The sequence below is a fragment of the Aquarana catesbeiana genome, linkage group LG04, assembly GCF_042186555.1.
Source record: "Aquarana catesbeiana isolate 2022-GZ linkage group LG04, ASM4218655v1, whole genome shotgun sequence".
Classification (NCBI taxonomy): Eukaryota; Metazoa; Chordata; class Amphibia; order Anura; family Ranidae; genus Aquarana; species Aquarana catesbeiana.
Genome location: NC_133327.1, coordinates 290,207,759 through 290,222,070, shown reverse-complemented (window position 1 = coordinate 290,222,070; position 14,312 = coordinate 290,207,759). Strand labels below are relative to the sequence as shown.

The 14,312-nt window shown below is 42.2% G+C and overlaps 1 protein-coding gene across 2 annotated transcripts in view; it reads right to left on the bottom strand.

Moving 5' to 3' along the window:
- Positions 1 to 14,312, bottom strand: part of MLIP (muscular LMNA interacting protein) — a 514,228-nt gene that overhangs the window by 128,651 nt on the left and 371,265 nt on the right. Inside the window, exon 11 of one of the 2 annotated variants that reach the window (XM_073626679.1) lies at positions 10,998 to 11,126. In XM_073626679.1, coding sequence (XP_073482780.1) covers positions 11,016 to 11,126 — 111 coding nt within the window. In that variant the 3' untranslated portion in view covers positions 10,998 to 11,015. The remainder of the gene's footprint in view (positions 1 to 10,997; positions 11,127 to 14,312) is intronic. The other variant, XM_073626680.1, reaches the window with a different exon arrangement.

Sequence of the window (14,312 nt, the reverse complement as noted above, 5' to 3'; positions counted from 1 at the left end):
ATGGAATGTTGAAACTGGGAATAGGGTCGACATATAGAGGTCCAATGACCCCTTTATTCGATAATCCTGAATTCCCACCAGCAAGAGAGGTTAGAAACTATCTTAATCGGCAAAGAAATGAAGACACCAGGATAGTTGAGACCATGGAAGGGAATAGGCTTCTCCCGATAGAGGCTTTGGATATAGATTATAAAACAAACTGGATACAATATAGACAGTTACAGAAGTATATCTGCTTATTGGCGAAAGAGGCGGTATTAGATAGACCACTCACAGATCTGGAAAAGATGTTTCTACAAAAACAAAAGCCATTACACATACTCTCTAGGATATATCGATATTTAATTTCAAATAATAAGATACATGAGTTAATGTATGTCAAAAAATGGAAGGCTGAACTAGGGATGACCATACCCAAAGAAAAATGGGAAAGAGCAATTAAATTAACACATAAACTATTGATCTCCTATAGAGGAGTTCCAGGAGAGGAACTTTAAGATTCTAGCAAGATGGTACAGATGCCCCGTAGATTTACAACAGTACTTTCAATGATCCCAGGGTCATTGAAAAGTATAAAAAAAAGGTATCCTTAAACCTTTTGTAACAGCAGCACGCGCATTTATAGCCAGGAAATGGAAAAGTAATGTGGAACCAACTATAGGGGAACGGGAGTGTGAGTTGGGCGATATGCGGTCAATTGAAGAGAAGATGATCTTAGAAACTGGGATAAAAAAACAGGTTTTAGCTTCCTGGCAGGTTTGGGGAGAGTATAGAGCCACATTTCAGTAGGAGTATAGGAGGAGAAACTGGAGTAATAGGGGTTGGGTCAGGGGGTCCTTTTTTTTCTTTATCTTCTCTTTTGTGTGGGTGTGCATGGGCGGAGTGAATGTTACAGGAAGTTTTATCAATGGGAGGTCAAGAGTTCCACATTTAAGTGGAATATTAAGGAAATGAGCTTGTGGCCATTAGCTGGATGGTCAGTTTGGGGTTATCAATAGGCCAATTCATAGGAGTTTGATAGGGGTTTGAACTGGAAGTGGAACCCTTGATTATGATTTTGTATAAATAAAGGTTAACATTTTATCATTGTTAATAGACATGAAATGTATCTGTTGAATGTATGGAAAAAAAATTTTTGTAAAAATGTTTGGATAAATAAAGATATAAAAAAAAAATCTATCTAGGGAGTTCATCTATCTGCACTTTTGAAGCAAACCTGTTTCAAACATGGTCATATACTGTAAATCTGATAATGGAATAAAAAATGCATCAGACATTACCTTGAGGGAAAACTGCAAGTCAAAATTAACAGCAGATCCAGAGATGCAGGCATCCAGCATTATAATCTTTTCTTTTCCTGTTTGTAGTCAAGCTCTGTCCTTCTCACCACCAAAGCCCCACTACTTGTTGCCAACAACCATACTGACCAATATGGAAGCTCAGGTGGTTTTCTTTCCTTGCACTGTTTACATTCCTTAAACATTTTATACAAACTTCCCAGGGACATTTGTATGTTCCTGCAGGCATTGCAGGTCCAGTTACTGTTGCAACTAGGAGTGCAAAGTTAATTGTGACAATACTGCAACTGAACTAAAAACCCCAATGAAAAGGAAATGACTGTGGATACATCTTACTGGTGTTATTTAACTAAATACATATTTAAAAAAAAGAAATGCACGATTTGACATTACATTAACTAGGGTCATTGGTTTGAATCCCAACCACAACACTACCTGCCTGGAGTTTGCATGTTCCCACTGTGCCTGCATGGGTTTCCTCCGGGTACTCCGGTTTCCTCCCACACTCCAAAGACATGCTGGTAGGTTAACTGGATCCCATCTAAATTGGCCCTAGTATATGTATGTATGAATGTGAGTTAGGGGCCTTAGATTGTAAGCTTCTCGAGGGCAGAGACTGATGTGAATGTATAATATATATGTAAAGCACTGCATAAATTGACTGCTCTATAAGTACCTGTAAAAAATAAATAAACTTGTAAAACATATTTGGTTTATTTGGTACACTTTAAAATATTCCTAATAGTGGATACTAGCAAATTATTTAAAAACCTAGTGTATAAAAAGTACTGTTTTCCCATTTTTTAATTTAATATATTTATTCATTTTTTGACTCCTAAAAGAGGTGGATGTGTATATTTTTTCCACAGTGATAAAATGGGCATGGGATGTAATATTGTTCTTTGTATAGAAACAACATGTAATTGCACCTATTACTCACGGAATAGAGTTCTGCAATTTGTGCAGCACGAACTTTCAGAAAAAATGATAATGCAGTAGTGTTTAGTAATATAGTGAGTATTTCTTATCTAGCATCAACAGTAAGGTCATACTTAATTACTGTATTTATCGGCGTATAACACGCACAGGCGTGTAACACGCACCCCAATTTTAAGAGGGAAGTTTAAGGAAACATTTTTTCATGGCCTCCCTCCCCAGTACACAGCCCCCCATCCAGTATACAGCCCCCTATCCAGTATACAGCCCCCCTCCCCAGTACACAGCCCCCCATCCAGTATACAGCCCCCCATGTAGTACACAGCCCCCATCAAGTACTCAGCCCCTATCCACTATACAGCCCCCATCCATTATACAGCCCCCTTTGCCAGTACACAGCTCCCATCCAGTATACAGCCCCCGTCCAGTACACAGCCCCCGTCCAGTCCACAGCCCCCCGTCCAGTACACAGCCCCCCTCCCCAGTATACAGCCCCCCATCCACTACACAGCCCCCCTCCCCAGTATACAGCCCCCCATCCAGTACACAGCCCCCCATTCAGTACACTGCCCCCCATCCAGTATACAGCCCCCCTCCAGTACACAGCCCCCCATCCAGTACACAGCCCCCATCCAGTATACAGCCCCCCATCCAGTATACAGCCCCCTCCACTCCCAGGTGACCCCCAGTCTCCCGGGACAGTGCTGCCAGCATTCTCTACAGTTAAGAAAAAAATCACTGCCAGCCCCCTTCTACACTGCTCCTCCTGTGTCACTCCTATTGTAAAATGAAGCTTCCATATACCGCAATAGCTCAGTTTTCTCCACTGACCTGGTCACATGACTGCTCTCTCTGATGTTACATAGATGGTCTTGTGACCGCTCTGTTCCTCCAATCTAAAGCTAAAGCTAGGAGGAGGAGGAGCGGGAGGAGGAAAGTAGCCAGAAAAAGCTTTGTTTTCTAATGACACTGACACAGGAGGTGCGGTGTAGAAAAAGAGGTTGGCAAGTGTTTTTTTTATAAACTTTAGACTATGCAGGCAGTGCTGTCCTAGGGCCAGGAGAGGCGGGGCGGCCAGCCTGACACCCCCTAATAAGTGGCTCCCAGGGCGGACCGCCCAATCCCGCCCAATCCCGCCCCCTGTTGGTAAAACATAGTATCGGTGTATAACACGCAGGCACTGATAAATATGGTAATCTAAATTCATAGATTAAATCTTAGTCTGTATAGGAAAAATAGCACTGTACAAAATCACAGGTGTTGTTTCTTGCCCCAAAAACAAATGAGTTTTTATTTTATTAGTGTAGCACTAACTCACGGTGGAGCTGCTGATTTGTTGCGGGCTGTTTCCGTTACCTTTTTTACCTGTGATTTCACCAACACTAGGGTCTAGGGTCCCATTGAGCTTACTATCAGACAATGTAGGCACCAGTCACTTGAATATTTTTTCCAATGCTTTAATGGGATATAACTGGAAGAAGTAGCAGGAACGAGGTAGAAGAAGAGTTGCAGGGAAGTTCAAATACCTTTTCTTGGTGTAGCACTGAATAATTGGAATTTTAGGGATGAATATATTTTCCTTTCAAAGTTAAATCTTTTCCCGCCTGGATAGGTCTCTCTCACCAACCTAGCAGCCCGGTACGCAGCACGAACAAAAAGTCTCTGCCACAGACTTGAGTGAAACAAAACCCGTACGATGAACAGCAAACACAGTACCAGAACCTTTAAGCCGACCCGGCAGTACTTGTGCGGTAGGGCAGTTTAGGATACGTCCTCCAATCGAGTCACCAGGCCCTTCTCAAGACCAGCCTTCTGCATGGTCCCTTTCAAGATGGGTCCTCCCCTGGATTTTCCCGATTGTCCAGCTTCTTCCCACAGGACAGACAGCACAGGACCATCCCAATGATAGCAGGCCCCAGACAGGCTTCTGGGTCCATCTGCACGGCTGCAGCTCTGTAACCCTCCAGGTCGGAGTGCTAAGAGATAGCACTCACTGACACATACCTCTAGGCCAGGAGGGCCATGAGATAAAAAGATCCCCAAAACGTGGAGTGTGACCCATAGATACCCTCTCCCAGAATGCAACCCGGAGGACCACCTCCGCCGAGTTATCTCCGGGACAGAAGAGCACTCATTCACTTCAGCATGTTGCCTTTCCAACACCGACCCATGGTGACAACGACACCCACAGGCACAGTGTGAAACTACACGCAATACAGCCAAACTGGAACAGAGGCCAAATCTGACAAAAACTAAATCTGAACTAAGTACAAAACATTTGACCCACTAAATCTACCTATAAGCGGTAGATTGAAAAATCTACCAGCGCTACATTAGTATTATGCAAATATGAATAGAAGAGTATATATATAAATTGGACTAAAATAATGCAAGAGACATTTTTTCCCCATTGTAACGCACGTGGAATATCATTTTCATATAAAACAGCCTTTTTTTGCCAAAAGTAGTAAAATAAAGCTAACCATATGACCCTTGAGATTGCTTCTGCTTATCCATCCTAAGCTATTAAAAAATATTATCCAATTAAATCTACCGTATAATGTTGCTTTACCATTGATCTGCTCTGGTCAAATAGGCTTCAAGTCTGGTAAAGTCACTGATATCATTATTTATCAAAGTATACAAGATGATATGAGGTTACTTAACAGCACTGCTTCTTGGATACCTTTATTTTTTTGTTGCTTTTAATCTGAAGTTGGAATACTAGATGTGTATGTAATTTTGCTATTTTGGGGACCACCCTAGAACAGTAACCTTAGGTCATTGTGTGTGTATGTATAAGCAGTAGATCCGTGGCAGTAAGGCTGCATTCACACCTAGAGTATTTTAAATGCGTGTTTTTTGGGTGTTTTTTAAAGCATATTTCACAAGACACACATACATCAGCCCACTGTTTAAAGGGGTGCCCTGTGCGCTAAAAACTTGGTTTGTTGCACGTTTTTGCATGCAGAAAAGCACACACCTGCTTGCCATGTTTGGGGTGCCATTAACAATCAATGGCCCTGCACACGTGACACGCGTTTTTGCATATTTACAAAATGCTCGGGTGTGAATGAAGTCTAAGGCACCATACCATGCAGTCTATTTAGAAGAGAACTTACCCCACATTTATTTTCAAGCGTCCAAGCAAAATGGCTTAAATTTCAACATAAAACAAGACAAAAAGGCAACTTCCTTCAACAAGTGTTAGTCCTCATGCTCACTAGACATTTTTAATCTTGCTGTTAGGGGAGTTTGGCATTTTGTTTCTGCCTCTAAATGCCCCTGCATGTTAGTCTATATGCCCATGCACACGTATGCTATTCGAGGATTTTAGAGGCAGAAAAGAAACCCACATTGCCAGTACATACAGGAGCAGCAGCATTTTGGCAGAAAAACCGCTTGACGTGTGTAAAACATGTCTTTTTTTAAAATGTTTTATTTAAAGATGTGCAACTGATATTATTATTATTATTATTATACAGGATTTATATAGCGCCAACAGTTTATGTAGCGCTTTACTTGAGGGTAGACAGTACAAATACAATACACTTTGATACAGTAGGAATCAGAGGGCCCTGCTCCTTAGAGCTTACAATCTAAGAGGGAAGGTCAAAAGATACAAGAGGTAATAACTGTGGGTGATGTGCTGATTGAGAAGATAAATGTACAGTTGTTAGGTGGGGGCCAGATAGGCTTCTCTGAAGAGATGAGTTTTCAGGGATCGTCTGAAAGTGGATAAAGTAGGAGAAAATCGGACGGATTGGGGTAGAGCATTCCAGAGGATGGGGGAGGCTCTGGAGAAGTCCTGAAGGCGAGCATGGGATGAGGTGACAAGGGAGTTTGAGAGCAGGAGGTCTTGGGAGGAGCAAAGAGAACGATTAGGTTGGTATTTTGTGACTAGGTTAGAGATGTAGCTGGGGGCCAGGTTGTGGATGGCTTTGTAAGTTATAGTTAGTATCTTGAATTTAATTCGGTGATTGAGTGGCAGCCAATGGAGGGATTGGCAGAGGGGTGTAGCAGACGCTGAGCAGTTTGTGTGGTGGATGAGCCTGGCAGCAGCGTTCAGTGGGGATAGCCTATTTACAGGTAAACCAATGAGGAGGGAGTTGCAGTAGTCGAGGCGGGAGATGACCAGGGAGTGGATTAGAAGCTTTGTGGTGACATTGGTTAGGAAGGGGCGTATCTTGGAGATGTTGCGGAGATTGAGGCGGCAAGCTTTGGATAGTGATAGAATGTGGGGTCGAAAGGTTAGTTCAGAGTCCAGGATTACACCTAGGACCCTGGCGTGGGGAGATGGGTTGATAGTTGAGCCGTTGATATTGACAGGGAAATCAGGGGAAGTGGCACCTGAGGGAGGAAATATCATGAGCTCGGTTTTGGATAGGTTGAGTTTGAGGTAGTGATATGACATCCAGGCTGATATGTCTGCTAGTAAGTTGGAAATGCGTGAGGAGACAGATGGAGAGAGCTGGGGGGTGGAGAGATAGATTTGGGTGTCATCAGCGTAGAGATGATATTGAAAGCCATGGGAGGCAATCAACTGACCCAAGGAGGTGGTGTAGATTGAGAAAAGGAGAGGTCCAAGAACAGAACCTTGGGGGACCCCAACGGAAAAAGGAAGAGGAGAGGAGGAAGTAGAGTTGTAAGTGACACTGAAGGAGCGGTGTGATAGGTAGGATGAAAACCAGCGAAGAGTACAGTCACGGAGACCAAAGGAGTGGAGTTTTTTGAGGAGGAGGGGGTGGTCCACTGTGTCAAAGGCAGCAGAGAGATCCAGGAGAAGTAGTACAGAATAGTGTCCATTGGCTTTAGCCATTATTAGGTCAATTGAGAGTTTAAGGAGAGCAGTTTCCGTGGAGTGTTGAGGGCGAAAACCGGACTGGAGGGGATCTAGAAGTTTATTCATGGTCAGATGGTCGCTTAGTCAGATGTAGACCAGTAAAAGGGTAACTTTGCACAACATACAATCAGTATTAAGCATTATAGGCACAACCAATACTCAGGATACACTGCGGAAGAGTGAGGCATACATGTGCTAACAAGAAATAAATAACGCTTATACAGAAATGCCAAGAGCATTCCGACCAGTCTGTGCTAGAGGCAGTCTCGATTGAAGAAATACTCCAACTTCCTGAGAGATTGGACGAGTCACAGGGGGAAGTCTAAAATGGGGTATGCTACCAGATTCTGTGCACCCCACTTTTTATAAATTCAGATAGATATCAGAGATAAACTTAGGGAAGAGAGAGAGAAATAGAGAGGGGGGGGAGAGAGAGAGAGAGAAATAGAGAGGGAGAGAAATCGAGAGTGAGAGAGGGGGAGAGAGAGAAAGGGATTGAGAGAGAAGATCCTCACCCCCAAGGAGCCAGGATCATCAGAGCCAGTCAGACAGTGAAAATCACCGGTAATCATCATAATTATGCGTATTGGTGAAATTCATTGGTGAAGCGGAAAAGATCCCTATAAAACCATCTGGTCTTATGTTCCTCTGACTTGTCTCACAGAACAGAGGTCAGGTCTTTCATTTGCTCTATATCCATCACCCTTGCGAACCATTGAGCTACCGTCGACGCAGACAGTTGCTTCCATAGAGGTGGGATGCAAGCTTGTAGCATTAAGAAGATGTTTGAGAAGAGATTTATCATAACGTTTCCTTGTTAAAGGGGTAAGGTTAAGTAGGACCGCAGCTGGGTCATCCTGTAGGGAAATGTCTGTAAATGTATGTATGAGTTTAAGAACTTGTTCCCAAAAAGTAAAGATATGTAAGAGAGTACCCGGGTGTAGGCCACAACACCAACAGCAATCAGTTTGATTGGAGAATAGCTTTACCAAGACTGATGGGGTTTCTATACCAGTAATTATTTTAAAGGTGGTCTCTTGATATTTGCTACATAGAGAAGACTTCTGCGCAAAGAAAAGTATGCATTCTTTTTGGGGTTCAGTAAATTTAACTCTCAAATCCCTCTCCCATTTTGCCAGAAACAGGAGATCCTCAGCAGCATGAAGTTCCAACAAGGATTTGTAGGAGGTAGAAAGGGATCTCCAAATTGGGCCCTCCCCCAAACATAGTTCCTCAAAAGAGTGGAGCTTTTGAGTGAAAAGTGCTGGTTTGGGCAACGAGCCGACAACTAAATAGTTCTCCAGAGATCTAATAATAGAGGAGCTCATCCCGAGAGCACAGTTCCCGCAGGGATCCAGCCAGAAGATTGTAAAAACTGGGATGCCCTCAGGAGTCCTTGTGGGGCTTGCAAAAAAAATGTTGGATCAGTGAGACCGGGTGTAAACCTTGGGTGACCAACAAGTGGTGTCTAAATGTGTGTTAACGCAAGGCACGCTTAAAATCATCTTTTTTTTTTCAAATATTCATCTACACATAAATTAAAATTCAGTTAGGTCCATCATTTGTGATTTTGACTGCACAATATTGCCTCAATAGTCTGGATATTGTTTCCTCTCTGGTATCTTTTTGTGCACATATGACCCTTAAGTTTTAGATATTCATCCCATTTTTACAAATTGATTCCCTGCAAGTTTTATATTACCCATTTTCTATTACAGTATTAGACTGTTGTTGCTCTCATTTTGCATTTGGGGAGCAATGTATGTACAATGTGTACTGCCATTTTAACTAACAGCACAACTTCCCATCCCTGTGAGAGTTTACAGCTTTTTAATGAGCCAGGCATTCTGACAGGTGGATTTGTAGGCCAGGGTGACACCTAAACTCCAAAACAGGAATCTTACAATCAACCTCTAAAATGGAGACTGATCTTAATTCCTTGCCAGGTTTCTCTGAAGCCCATGGCTGCCCAGTCTGTATTTTGGGTGACAAATACATCCCATCCATCAGCCACCACCTTGTTTCATTTTCACCCAGACTCTCCCACAATGTACAGGTGCATCTCAAAAAATTTGAATATCATCAAAAAGTTCATTTATTTCAGTAATTAAATTCAAAAAGTGAAACTCATATATTATATAGATATATATTACACACAGAGTGATATATTTCAAGCATTTATTTCTTTTAATTTTGACGATTATGGCTTACATCTAGTGAAAAATGCAGTATCTCAGAAAATTTAAATATATTGTAAAAAAGTTCAATATTGTAGACTCATGACATCACACTTGAATGAGCTAATTAATTCAAAACACCTGTAAAGGTTTTCTGAGCCTTTAAATGGTCTCTCAGTCTGGTTCAGCAGGTTACACAATCATGGGGAAGATGCCCACAAGGAAGGTAAGTCACAAAAGGTCAATGCTAAAGAAGCTGGCTGTTCACAGAGTTCTGTATCCAAGCATATTAATGGAAAGTTGAGTGGAAGGAAAAAGTGTGGAGGATTGTAAAGCAAAGGCCATTCAAGAATTTGGGGGAGGAACACAAAGAGTGGACTACAGCTGGTGTCAGTGCTTCAAGAGCCACCACACACAGACGTATACAGGACATGGGCTACAACTGTCACATTCCTTATGTCAAGCCACTCCTGAACCAGAGACAACATCAGAAGCGTCTTACCTGGGCTAAGGAGAAAAAGGACTGGACTGTTGCTCAGTGGTTCAAAGTCCTCTTTTCGGATGAAAGTTGGAAATCAAGGTCCCAAAGTCTGGAGGAAGAGTGGAGAAGCACAGAATCCAAGTTGCATGAAGTTCTGTGTGAAGTTTCCACAGTTAGTGATGATTTGGAGAGCCATGTTATCTGCTGGTGTTGGTCCACTGTGTTTTATCAAGTACAAAGTCAGCACAGCCCTCTACCAGGAAATTCTAGAGCACTTCATGCTTCTCTCTGCTGACCAGCTCTATGGAGATGCTGATTTAATTTTCCAGCAGGACTGGGCACCTGCCCACACTACCAAAAGTACCAATACCTGATTTAATGATTATGGTATCACTGTGCTTGATTGGCCAGAAAACTTGCCTGACCTAAACCCCATAGAGAATATGTGGGGTATTGTCAAGAGGAACATGAGAGACACCAGACCCAATAATGCAGACGAGCTAAAGGCCGCCATCAAAGCAACCTGGGCTTACATAACACCTTAGTAGTGCCACAGGCTGATCGTCTCCATGCCACTTTGCATTGATGCAGTAATTCATGCAAAAGTAGCCAAGTATTGAATGCATACTATACTGTACATGGACATAATTTTCAGTAAGCCAACATTTCTGTATTAAAAACCTTTTTTTTAATTGGTCTTATGTAATATTCAGATTTTTTGAGATATTGAATTTTGGGTTTTCACTAGCTGTAAGCAATAGTCATCAAAATTAAAAGAAAGAAATGCTTGAAATATATCACTCTGTGTGTAATCAATCTATATAATATACGAATTTAAGTTTTTGAATTGAATTACTGAAATAAATTACTTTTTGATGATATTCAAATTTTTTAGATGCACCGGTATATAGTGTGTGTGTGTGTGTGTGTGTGTGTGTGTGTGTGTGTGTGTGTGTGTATATATATATATATATATATATATATATATATATATATATATATATATATATATATATTTTAGTACACCCCCCCCCCAAACATACTTTATATATATATTTTTAAGCAATACTTTCTATGACTAATTCTTGCCTAAAGGAATGCAGACAGTACAGAATGTTTATCTCAACACTGAGATTACATAGGTGATTTTATTAAAGGATCTAAAAATATTAATGTGTACATCTTCAAATTATGATGCAATGTATCAAGTGTGGTGACTATTCTTCCACTGAATATGCTGCAATAATATTGGGGTTACTTACAAATTATGTCTCTTTTCTTTAATGAGGCATGGAGAATTGCTGGAAGTCAAAGGAAGACACAGGTCCATCCATAGTTTCCATTGCATTTATTTTTAATGAAATAGGACGAATCACTCCAGGCCTTGTCTTCTTGAAAGCATGTATGAAAAAATAAAACACATACTACATGAATCTTTTATTATGTTCATTCACTCATACCTACAACTCATTTCAGAATAGGTGTTGCAACAATCACGGAAATAATCCTATGTTCCTGGGTGATTCACCTCATGACTTTAAATGTCATCCAAAATTATAAACTGTAAACATCATTACACAATATGTGTGCTGTATGTATGACATCACAGTATCTCATAGGAAAACATTATAATGTCACACACAAGAAAATGTTCAGCTTGCTGCTTTTTGACTCCCAAATGTATATCTATGCTTGTATTGTGGTACTTGCATATGTTAAAAAAATAACATTTAAGAGATTGAATTATAGATAATTTTTACAACCACTTATATCCTGATACATAATTGTGCAGATGTATAACTCTGGAGCAAGATAATCTGAAGAACTGTAGACCATATGCATGGATTTGATTGACAGCAGCGGAAGCCAATTGCTGCACTGCTATAAATCTATCCAATCAAGAGCCGAGAACCCCGGGCAGAGAGGAAGAGCGCGTCTCCGGCAGGGGAATACAGGACTCAGGTGAGTAAAATGGGGGGGGGGCTGGGGAGTCAGTCAATGACAGAAGTTTTTTTCACCTTAATGCATAGGATGAACATGCGGGTTTACAACCCCTTTAATGGGGGAGAGTTTGGGACAAAAAGAGGGAAAATAAATAAAATGACTCCTGTGTAAGATGAATATTTGCATTGCAATTAGCTGCTTCTAAGAGGTGCACTAGCTACAAAATCATTTTTCTGTTTACAGTTTAATGAGCATTGCTGTTACAGTAACCAGTGAAAAATAAACTGCCTGTCACAGCCCTCCTACAGGCTTCAGCTTCAGTGGTCAACCTGACAGAGCATCCCAGCATTTATTGGTTCCCAATAGGGATGCGCTCGATGTTCAGGTCGAACATAAGTTGAACTCGAACATCAGGTGTTCGCCTGTTCACAGAACTTACAGAATTTCGCAGGAAATTCGAGAGCCACGGAACACCCAATAATGCACTGCGAGATCTCAGTGCATTGCTGTATGATGATTGGCCAAATCATGCACCTGACCTGCATGCTTTGGCCAATCACAGCGTGCTCTGCTGAGAGAGTTATGCCCCGTACACACGGTCGGATTTTCTGACAGAAAATGTGTGATAGGACCTTGTTGTCGGAAATTCCGACCGTTTGTAGGCTCCATCACACATTTTCCATCGGATTTTCCAACACACAAAGTTTGAGAGCAGGATATAAAATTTTCCAACAACAAAATCCGTTGTCAGAAATTCCGATCGTGTGTACACAAATCCGACGGACAAAGTGCCACGCATGCTCAGAATAAATAAAGAGATGAAAGCTATTGGCCACTGCCCCATTTATAGTCCCGACGTACGTGTTTTACGTCACCGCGTTTAAAACGATCGGATTTTCTGACAACTTTGTGTGACCGTGTGTATGTAAGACAAGTTTGAGCCAACATCCGTCGGAAAAAATCCTAGGATTTTGTTGTCGGAATGTCCGAACAAAGTTCGACCGTGTGTACGGGGCATTAGATTAAGCAGGCAGGTTATTCAGTTAGTGGCAGTGTATTTGATATATATATATACAGTCAGTCTAATATATATATATATATATATATATATATATATTGTAATGTTTGGGGGACCAGCTAGATCGCAGGACACAGGCTTTTCACTCAAAAGGAGATTTATTGAACTTAAATAGCTTTACAGCAGCAAAAACAAAAGAAAAAGGTTTTAGTCTCACCGACTTGCAAAGTCCAGAACTGCTATCGCAGTTAAACAGTCCTTAATTTCTGTTGCAGCTAGCTTCCCCTGGCAGGAGACTTCCAGGCAGGACACTGCTATTCACTTTTGTTGCTGCACAACAAACACCATCCACCATCCACCATCCACATTCTCCTTTACACTCCTCCACACCCTCTCCAACTTCCTGTCTTGTTTTAAACCCACTTCCTCTGACAGGTGAGTTAACCCTTTTTGTTCCCTTAAAGGGACCACAGTCCAAACAGAGGGGAAACATAGCGTCCTTCCAGGACCCAGCCACGGCGTCCTGTACATATCCCCCCCCTGTGCCCCAACGCCATGGAGGTGGAGGCAACAGTGGAGCTCAAACAATGGACTCGGGAGAGGGCATCTGCATTTTGATGCAGTCTCCCGGGCCTATGCTCCACTACAAATTTAAATTCCTGGAGTGCCAGGAACCACCGAGTAACCCTGGCATTATTCCCTTTACCCTGTCTCAACCATGTTAAAGGGGCATGGTCAGAAATCAGCCTAAACTTCCTCCCCAAAAGGTAATATCTGAGGGATTCCAGAGCCCACTTAATGGCCAGACACTCTCGTTCAATTATAGCGTAGTTTTTTTCCGCTGGTGTTAACTTCCTACTGAGGAAGACTACCGGGTGCTCCTCTCCATTAATAACCTGTGACAACACCGCTCCCAATCCTACATCAGAAGCATCAATTTGGACAACAAACTCTTTTGAAAAATTGGGTGCTACCAGGACAGGGTGTTGGCACAGTGCCGACTTGAGCTCCAAAAAGGCCTTCTCAGCGTCTGCATTCCACTCCACCATGACCGATTTCCGACCCTTAGTCAGATCGGTCAATGGAGCCGCCAACGTGGCAAAGTTGGGTACAAACCTCCTGTAGTATCCCACCATGCCCAAGAATGCACGTACCTGCTTTTTTGTGAGGGGACGGGGCCAACTCTGTATAGCCTCTACCTTGCTGACCTGAGGTTTCACCACCCCTCTACCCACGATATAGCCCAGGTATTTCACCTCCTCCATTCCCAAAGCACATTTTTCAGGGTTTATTGTAAACCCCTCCTTCCAAAGAGAGTCCAGCACTGCCTGGACTTTGGGCAAGTGTGATTCCCAGTCTCTGCTAAAAATGACTATGTCGTCCAAGTACACTGAGGCATATTTCTGGTGAGGTCGTAAAATCCTATCCATTGCTCGCTGGAATGTGGCTGGAGCAGTTTGCAATCCAAAAGGCATCCTTTTGTACTGAAAACTTCCCTCTGGGGTAGAAAAAGCAGTTTTCTCTCTAGCAGCCTTAGTCAACGGGATTTGCCAATATCCCTTGGTAAGGTCTAATGTAGTGATATACCTGGCTGGACCTAGTCTCTCAATAAGCT